Source organism: Petaurus breviceps, unplaced genomic scaffold (assembly GCF_028583685.1).
Source record: "Petaurus breviceps papuanus isolate PSGF00001 unplaced genomic scaffold, PetGlider_PUasm1.0 90654, whole genome shotgun sequence".
NCBI lineage: Eukaryota > Metazoa > Chordata > Mammalia > Diprotodontia > Petauridae > Petaurus > Petaurus breviceps.
The window spans coordinates 5,753,326-5,763,308 of record NW_027187301.1 but is presented as its reverse complement, the minus strand read 5'-3'; the positions used below and the strand labels follow the sequence as shown (position 1 = coordinate 5,763,308).

General features: G+C 43.9%; 1 protein-coding gene across 2 annotated transcripts in view; it reads left to right on the top strand.

Moving 5' to 3' along the window:
- Nucleotides 1-2,130: 2,130 nt before the first annotated feature.
- Nucleotides 2,131-9,983, top strand: part of LOC138143740 (deoxyribodipyrimidine photo-lyase) — a 28,488-nt gene continuing 20,635 nt past the window's right edge. The window contains exons 1-4 of one of the 2 annotated variants that reach the window (XM_069065003.1): nt 2,132-2,422; nt 7,378-7,733; nt 7,842-7,987; nt 9,341-9,523. In XM_069065003.1, coding sequence (XP_068921104.1) covers nt 7,400-7,733; nt 7,842-7,987; nt 9,341-9,523 — 663 coding nt within the window. In that variant the 5' untranslated portion in view covers nt 2,132-2,422; nt 7,378-7,399. Of the gene's footprint in view, nt 2,423-7,377; nt 7,734-7,841; nt 7,988-9,340; nt 9,524-9,983 lie in introns of both variants that reach the window. The other variant, XM_069065004.1, reaches the window with a different exon arrangement.

Sequence of the window (9,983 nt, the reverse complement as noted above, 5' to 3'; positions counted from 1 at the left end):
GTGGACCTGTGCTTTAGAAAAGTTACTTAGCGTCTAAGGCTATAAATTAAAGACTAGTCATCCATCTACTATGATGGAAGGATTTTCTACATAAGGAACTCCCTACCATGATGAAATCACCCTCACTTCTCCCCTCTTTCACTTTCTCCATTATGTGTAGATGTCATTTGAATGGCAACTTGTAGTAGAGGAGAGAAAGCTGACCTTAGAGCCAGGGAGATCTGAATTCAAATCCTATCTCTGATAGACATTGATTATGTGACCCCTATGTGAGCTCCAGCTAACTCTCTTAGGACCTGCATTAGTAGAGGGAGTTCCTTATCTGGTTGCCATCACAGCTCCAGTCCCTATGTGCTTTTTGAGTGCTGGGTCTGAAAATCAGGAAGACCTGAGTTCAAATTTGGCTTCACGTGCTTCCTAGATATATGACTCTGTGCAAGTCACTTCACTTTAGTTTTCTCATCTGCAAAATGGGGATAATAACTGCACCTACCTCCCAGGGTTGATGTGAGGACCATATGAGATAATAACTGTAAACAGCTAGAATAGTGCCTGGCACATAGTAAGTGCTATATAAATGTTAGTTTTTGTTATATTTATACATGTGCATAAATATAAATAAAATAAAATAATAAACACAATAAAGAAATATTAAAATTTTACTAATGAAATAGAACTAAAAGGGAAACAATAAATAATAAAATACATTTAAAAATAAAAATCATTTTTAAAAAGTATTATTTGTCCATAGTCACTAAGGTTTACACGTCAGAGAGGAAATTCAAACCCTAATTTCTCTACTCCTAGGTCAGCGTTCCAAATTCTAGTACTGGCAGCTTCCTCCAACCTGCATATCTCGGAGTGATTGATAAATTGCCATTGATGCCTGTATATTGAACACCCAGACGGATCCACTGATCTAATCCAATGGGGAATTTCACCCTCTCCTCTCCCCTTCCCCCTCAACAAAGTAAAATAGGCTTTTTAACTTAACCTGGGATTGTGTTGTGTAAGGAACTTTGGGTGAGGTACTCCCTCTACTGACGCTTTTGGGCAGCCAATGCACAGGAACACACCCACCCTGCAAATCCGAGAGGTGCCTGGGCCCACTGCGATTTTAATCGAGGCGACTGCTTTGCACATGAGTTACTTGGAGGAAATGACTTGCGGAGGGTCAAGCAGCTTTATGGCTCTTGGTGGGGGCGGGGCGGGAGAGGAAGGGCGAAAGACCCAGGTTTTCTGGACTTCAAGGTCATCTCTCTATGCACTGCTCAAATGCTACTTTTCTTGCTTGTTTCCTTAGCCTGTTGTCTGCAGTGGATACAGGGCTGGACTAGGGAGTCAGGAACACCTGAGTTTGAATATTTTTTTCATACTTTTTCTGACCGTGTGATCTTCTGCAAGCTACTTTACCTTTCTCAGACTCAGTTTCCTCATCTGTCAAATGAGCCGAAGAAGGAAACGGCAAACCAGTTTTTTTTGCCAAGAAAACCCCAAATGGGCTGACAGAGTCGGACACGACCAAACAATAACTCCTATGTGGCAAGCCCTGTGCTATGCGCTTGGGGATACAAAGGCAAAAAAAAAAAAAAAAAAAAACACCCAGCCCCTGTTCTCAAAGAAGCTCAGTCTTATGACGGAGACAAGAAGCAACTATGAACAAACGAGATATAAAGAGGATAGATTGGGAGAGAAAGCATGCAAACAAGATGCAGATAAATTAGAGAAACTGGGACGGAAGGCACCAAGATTAATTAAGCAGGACTGGGAGAGGGTTCTGGTAGAAGGCAGGACACCAAGGGGAGGCCCGGGAAGCCCGAGGCCCCTGCGTTCCCAGGGCTGCGGTGACAGTCCATCCGGACCATCTTATCTATAAGATAGCCATTTAAAGCGCTTTGCAAACTTTAAAGCATTCTACGTGTTGGCTATTATGATCATCAATGCAAAGTTGGTGAAATGCAGCATTTTTTAAAGAGGACAATAATAAAAGAAGGGGAGCCTCGCCCCCAGCGTGCACCCACTGCACAAAGTAGTCGGGGGTCTGGGCTGCAGATGCACCCCGAGACCCAACCTCTCCAACCGAGCTGCGCACGCAGCCAGGCCCTGCCCCCACCAGCGGGATCACGTGGCCAGAGCCCTTCCCCAGCTCAGCCCAGCCCAGCCCAGCCCGGAGCTCTGGGCTGTGTCTGCTCTTGAACTCTGCAAGCTGGGCCCTATAGGCGAGAGGAGGGACGCGCGCGGGCGCGCGCGCGCCAGGTCGCGGGGTTGGTTGTATAAGCGCGGGGGGTGGCACCGCCTCCTCCCCAGACTTCGAGCTGCTGCTGCGTAAAGCGCGGAGACTGTGTGCTTGGCCTAGCTTGCTGCGAGCTCCCGCGGAGGCGGGGGGCCTCGGGCTTCGGGCTCCGTTTGCAGCCGCCCCCAGGTGAGCAGAAGCTGGAGCGCCCTCGGGCAGGGCGAGGGGAGCTGGGGCACCCGGTCCTGCTTCTCACCCACCCCTCCCTGCTTAGCGCCGGGCCTCCCGGAGGCTTTACAAAGCATGTTCTGCATGCGCGCAAAGGCTGTTCTGCATGCGCGCAAAGCATGCCCTGCACGCGCGCAAACCTCCCCGCAGCCCTTGGAGCCCTGGGGGAGCAGGGAGCCGGGATGCCCAGGAAGGAACTTTGCATTTGGAGGCAGAGGACTTGGTTTCAAATCCTTGTTCTGCATTTGGGGAGAGTTGGTTCACTTCCCTAGCCTTTAATTTATTCTAATGGAAAAGGAAGGAGTTAGATGCTTTTCCAAAATCTGAAATCCCATGATTTTAACCCAATCCAAGAAAACCCTGGAATGGCTTTGGAATTGGGATTGGGCAAGAGAATAGTAGTAAATCTGCCCTAGAACAAGCCAGGGAAACGATGCCCTGCCCTATGGTTAACACCGTCCCCCTTCTAGCTGCTGTAGCTCTGCAGTTGAGCCCAGACCCCAATTTTGTCTATATGTGTAATAAAACGTGCCAAAGATGACTGGTAATTTTGTGGTACCTGAAAGAAAAAAATAGCCGAGAGTGACTAGTCAGCAGATTTTACACTTGCAATGCAACTAGGAATATTAAGACAAAAACCTCAGTTTTTCTAAAGAATCAAAGAAAATGTATACTTTAATCTGATTGGCTTCAATAATCAAGCACCAGAATAAATGTTAAAATAAATAGTTAAGAAATGTCTCCCTTAAAAAGATTTAATTGATACAGTAGAGGAGATGCAGCTAAGGAGGCATCAGCACCAACAGGATGTAGGTGAGAGGCAGGCTGTCCCAAAAGTCATAGAGCAGTTTTAAGCTTTAGTAACTTCAGAAACATAAGTTCCACATACCTTTTAAAAAGCCACATTCGAAAAGTAAATTGTTTAAATTTGAAAATGTTGATGCTTCTTATGAAAATGCAACACAACCTGTGCTGTACTTAATAAATCACTGATTTTCAGACCTTCAGGAAAAAAACTTTCAGCTCAGTGACTGAAAGGATTGCATTTGTAATCCTAATATTAAGATCATCCAGAGAAAGTGGTTTTGATACATGAAGGACAATTTTAATATGACCCCACAGGAGAAAGTCTGATAGATTGCATGATTGAGGTATGGAATGAAGAGAGTCTCCTCTACTAATGTGTGAATCTGATACGATGTCATCCAGAAAATGGCACATAGTATGAATAGTGACAGGTTACCCCATCTTGTTAAGATTAAAATTTAGAATTTTTATTATTCAGAATTCACAAAACTAAGTTTAAAATAAATTTGAATAAACTCAGTTTTATTAGTAAATTTGCAGCATTCACAGTTCCGAAGTTATTAAAGTTCCAAACTGCACTAAGACTTATGGGACACCCTATATGGTATGGATAATACACAGAAACAAAGAAATATCTATTGGAAAAGGGATAAAAAAGCATGGGAGGTTTCTTCATATAGACTTTGTTATGCATTATACTTTCTCAGTGAAGTATAGCAGTCTTGTAATTATTTAAAATCAACACAGCTTTGTAACCCCAGTAACAAAACCCATTGGTTTGGGACCCTTTTCTTATTGGTGATCAGTGACTGAGTCTCTTTGGACTAAGGTCACTTCTGGCTTCCAGCTTTGAGGAAGAAGATGGGAGAGGCCATGAAAGAGGCCATCCCCACTGGAGGAAGAGATTCTGGGAAGCCATAAGGGGAACTCGCAGTCTCCATCATGTCCCTGTCCCCACCTTACTGCACTAGAGACTTCAGGGACCTTCCCCTTTCGATGAGATCTAGGATTCTATTAATTGAACTGAGTTACCTCATTTCCAATGAAAGAGGGCCTTCAGTATTGTCTGATATATAGTCTTCAGTTTTTACTCTGATTTCTGATTGGCTATCGAATTGGATAGTCTGGTTTCTTTGATAATTCCTGTGTGTTTGTTGTGGAACTGGTATTTGCTATGAAAAGAGTCAAGCTTTGGATATAAAATTGGGGCTCCTGTTTCCCCCAGTAAGGAACTGCAGTCAGAAATTAGATTGAACCTGAAAATCACATCCCCTAGATTAATAATATTTAAGAGAAAGCAGATAGATCAAATTCTAACCTAGTACCCCCTCTCTTTGAGGAGGGCAGAAGAAGCCAAGCTTTTGCTTCACCTCCTGGCAGGAATTAAAAGTCTCCTTTAGGGAAGGGTTGGGGGACGGGAGGAAGAGAAGCCTAGAGATGTTCCTTCTGTCTCTCTTTGAGCCACACAATAACACCCCCATGCTATTTGACTGGGAGGGGACATCCCTTGTAACAAATGGGCCTCCACTACAGAATTTTCTTAGGTTCAGAGTTAAACCCCATTTTATAACTGAGTCTGATAAAGAACACTCTGCATCAGAGATTAACACTCCTAAAGAAACATCCTGAGCCTCTTCTCCTTTCCCTACATTTCTTTCACTTCCTCTCATTCTCCTCTCCCATACCTACTTTTTTGTCTTTTGTCATTTCCTTTTTTTTTTTAACTTCTGCCTCAGCCTCATAAAAGACTATTATGTCAAACCCTTTGATATCTGGATGGATTTGTGATCTCAGTAAAGTGGACACTTCTCCTGGGCCAGATTACTGCCTCTCTCCTTACACTGTGAGATTTTTGTCCTTGTCACTGATAGATGCTTCAGAGACTATCTGCCAAGCATCTTTCCTCTAGATCTTTCTTTTAACATTTTCTGGATACCTTCTACTCACTTGTTATTCCTGGGTCTTGATATACAATCAGCCAGCTCCTTTTCTGAGCAAATATTTCTTTGGTAATATCTTTCAAATGAAATATAAAAATCTTCTGTTCTTTCATTTTCAATTTTTAAAGCAAGTAAATGTTTTATACTTATCTAAAAATTAAATAATAGTAGCTAACCTCCACATAGGATGTTATGGACATTATCTTCTTTGATGCTTACATCAATCCAATGACATAGCTGTTTTAAGTATACCCATTTTAGGAATATGTGCATGTGTGTGTGTGGTGTGTGTGTGTGTGTGTGTGTGTGTGTGTGTACCCATTTTAGGAATGAAAAAAAAAACTGAGGCTTGGAGGGCTGGTCATATGCCCTGTAACCACAACACAGCTAGTAGTAAAGGCAGGATTCAAAATCAGGTCCCTCTTGACTTTATCATTCTGCTTTTCAATGACAGCTTACTGTGCTAAAGCACTCTAAAATTTCCCAAATGTTTTCCTTACACTGAGTAGATATCATTATCCCCATTTTATAGATGAAGAAATGGAGGCTTCTCTGAGAGGGACTTTGGGTTCTGGATGTTTCTGGACCAAGAGCCTGTGGTCCGGGTAGTTGGAATCAAGTTCCTTCAGTGAGTGGTTCTATGTGCTTTGTGTCTGCTTTCAGGAGCATCCGAACTTTTTGGCCCCAGTTTCCCTCCCTCCTCTAACCCTCTGCAGATAATTGAGCCTTCTTTTATGCTCTGGTGAATAAGTATATGAGGCTAGGCTTGGACTCGGTTATTTTGACTCCAGATTCAGATTGGAGCTACTTTTTTTTTTTCACCTTTGTGTGACTTTTGAATATACCTCCCTCCCTCAAAAGAAAGAAATATCTTTCTTATCTCTGCTTAAAAAAAAAAGTCAGTGTTTTTAAATTGTTTAGCTGAAAAAACAGTTGCTAAACACTTAGATGTTGTGAAAAGAAGCCTAGAGATTGCCTTGGGACATTTCCTTGGATACAGAATACCAGAAACCTGGATTGCCCTAGAAGGGGGTCCATGTGCCACTATTCCTGAAATCCTCTCCCTCCTAACCTCTGACTCTTAGAATCACTGGCTTCCTTTAAGTTTGTTGTTGTTGGGTCGTTTCTGACTCTTAACCACATTTGGGGTTCTCTTAGCAAAGATACTAGAGTGGTTTGCCATTTCCTTCTCCAGCTCATTTGACAGATGAGAAAACTGAGGCAAATGGGGTTAAGTGACTTGCCCAGGGTCACACAGCTAGTGTCTGAGGCTGGATTGAACTCAGGTTTTCCTGACACCAGGCCCAGAGCTCTATCCATGTGTCACCTAGCTGCCCGTAAGCTTCCTTTAAGACATAGTACAAATACTACCTCTTACCGGGAATTTTGCTGGTCTCTCAGGTGGTAGTTCTTTCTATTATAAGGCTACTTTCCATCTACTCCTTTATTTCATATGAATTGTGTGGGGTGGCTAGGTGGCGCAGTGAATAGAGCACTGGCCCTGGAGTCAGGAGGACTTGAGTTCAAATGCAGCCTCAAACACTTAACACAAACTAGCTGTGTGACCTTGGGCAAGTCACTTAACCCCAATTGCCCTGCCTTCCCTCCTCCAAAAAATAAAGCACATGAATTGTGTGTGTGAGTGTGTGCACATATATACAAATGTACACATGTGTTTGTAAGGCAAGGACTATCTTTGCTTTTTCTTTGTATGTCCAGATTTGGTACCGTGCCTGGCATATACTGTGTCCTTTATAAATGTTCTTAATTGGTCGATTGTTTGGGATGAGGAGAATTATCATTGATTGGTCTTGGAAGCAGTGATAAACAGGAGTTTGTGTGTTGGCTTCTTAGATTTGAAACTCTTCTCAATAGGGCCTTCCACATAGTTCTTCTCTTGCAAACTAAGGAAACTGGATATTCTTCCAAACCACGTAGGGAAATGTTATGACCACGTATATACCTTTTTTCAAGGGGGGATGGGGTTTGTCAAAGAGGCACCCAAATTAGCTAAATTGGATTTGTCCAGAGAATTGGGATTTATAGTTCAAGTGATTATGTGGATCCACCCAGCCATTAGCAGAGGAGAAAGTTCCATAGATTTCAAACTCATTATCACAAATTCCCTTTACTCTGTTTAATCCAACTCCCATATATTTTTCTTCCCAGAATAAAAGGCGTAAGACCCATCATGGCCCCCAAAAAGAGGAGCCACAGTACCAGCGGTGAGCCGGAGAAGACGGAAAGCCCAGAGAATAAAGCCAAGAGGAAGCCCCTCCAGAAACACCAATTCAGCAAGAGTAATGTGGTTCAGAAAGAGGAGGAAGACAGGAGAGAGGGAGAGAAGAGAGGAGGGGCTGAGGGCCTGCAGGAGGTAGTGAGGCAGGCCAGGCTGCGGACAGCCCCCTCCGTGCTGGAATTTCGCTTTAACAAACAACGAGTGAGACTCATCTCCCAGGACTGCCACCTTCAGGACCAGTCCCAGGCCTTTGTGTACTGGATGTCTCGGGACCAGAGAGTGCAAGGTCTGGGCAGATGGAGATGGGGCAGGGGGTTCACTCGGGGGGTTTGGCATCTGCCTTTGTGGGCATCTGAATTTTTTTACCTCAGTTTCCTTTACCCTTTTTTTGCAGATAATTGGGCACTCCTTTATGCCCAGAGACTGGCCCTGAAACAGAAGCTCCCCCTGCATGTCTGCTTCTGCCTTGCCCCCTGCTTCCTGGGTGCCACCATCCGCCATTATGACTTCATGCTTCGTGGCCTAGAAGAAGTAGCAGAGGTAAATGGGAAAGGACATTAGGGGGTAACTGGAGAAGAAATTAGTGGTGTCTGTAGCTCCTTTAGGAGTACAGTAGGTGATTTTCACTCATTAAATAGTTACAAAATGCCTACTATGTACAGAGCTCTATACATAGGAGAAAGCAGGGGAAGGAACCAGTATTTATTAACTGCCTATTATGTGCCCATTACTATTCTAAACACCTTGCAAAGATCATCTCATTTAATGCAGCCCAAATACCCTAGAAGGTGGGTGTTATTATCCATATTTTACAATTGCAGAAATAAGCAGAAAAAGGTTAAGTTACTTAACTGGGGTTACCCAAGTCATGTCTGAGGCAGGTCTTCCCAGCCACAAGCCCTAGTGTGCCACTAGCTGCCCACATTGTATGCGTGTGTGTGTGTGTGTGTGTGTTTTGAGGGTAGGGAGTGGGAGATTGGAATACAAAAGTTATTAAATATAGAGTAGGTGGCACTGTGGATAGAGTGCCAGGCCTGCAGTTAGGAAGATTCATCTTCCTGAGTTCAAATATGGCCTCAGACACTTACGAGCTGTGTTTGCCTCAGTTTCCTCATCTGTAAGATGAGCTGGAGAAGGAAATGGCAAACCACTCTGGGATCTTTGCAAAAAAAAAAAAAACCTAAATAGGGAGTCACAAAAGTCACACACAGCTGGAACAACTGAATAACAACAACAAAAAAAAGCAGAGTGGAAAGAACACTGTTGACTGTAGAATGAGAGAACCTGGGTTCAAATCCTACCTATCTGTGTGACCCTGGGCAAGTCACTTAACTTGTTTGGGCTTCAGTCTCCTCATCTGAAAAACGAGTTTAGACTAGATATATCCTTCAAGGTCTAAATGTAGGCTTCTGTGATCCTCACACGTAGCCCATGCCCTCATTTAGTAAGTTACATACACAGTACACACAGTAATTTTAAAACTTTAATTTTAAAGCACAGAACTGAATGCAGTAAGAATAAGATAGGAAGAAATTGTTATATGAGGTTAGAGAAAAACTCAGAAGGATCAAAGAAGGCTGCGTGGAGGGGGTGGCATTTGTACTGGGTGTGAAAGGCCAGGTGGAGTTTTAGGAGGTGGAGGTGGGAGATATAGGCATTCTGAGTGAAGACATAAAGCAGGAAACATCTGAGTAGCAGTTAGTCCCGTCTGGCTCTAGCCCTGGTGCCTATGGAGAATAACAATCTGAGATGATTTCCTGGAGAGGGAGGGAGGTGCCAGGTGGTGGAGCCAATGCCAGGCTGAGGAGTTTGAGCATGCAAGAGATAGAGGATTGTGGAGAGACCTTGTCCTGACTTGGTCTGGAATGGGGCCCTCTCATCTCTTTGTTGCAGGAGTGTGAGAAGCTATGCATCCCCTTCCACCTGCTTCTAGGCCTGCCAAAGGATGTCCTTCCTGCCTTTGTGCAGTCCCATGGCATTGGTGGCATAGTGACAGACTTCTCCCCTCTGCTGCACCACACCCAGTGGGTCAAGGATGTCCAGGATGCACTGCCAAGGCAGGTGCCCTTTGTACAGGTAAGTGCCTACAGTAAAGTAGTGTCACTTGGACCTATCTTTCTTAACACGAATGAAATGCTAAGTTGGAAAATAAGGGTTCGTATGCAATATGGTAGAGGAAAGACCTGAATTTTGCCCTCCATCATCATGTTTAGGTCTAAAGGGGTAGGAGATTGGGGTAGAGGGGAGGTTGCTTGTCCAGCAGCCACAAGTGAGTTTCCCTTCTTGGAGGAGATTAAGTACCATAAGCCTGAATGATTATGCAAGTTTTTGAGATAAAAGTCAGCAATTACCAGAATGATTTGCCAGTCCAGTGACTCTCAAGTTTGTTTTCCTTTGGCAGGGGAGAGGGGACTCTAAAGCACAGTGTTGTACTGTAAATCTGTAGGATTAGACGATGCTGGGGATAGTTGTCGGACCAGTCATAAAGGGGGCAGAATTGTATGGATCGTTTATGGGCTGCTACAAGTAGGCTGTG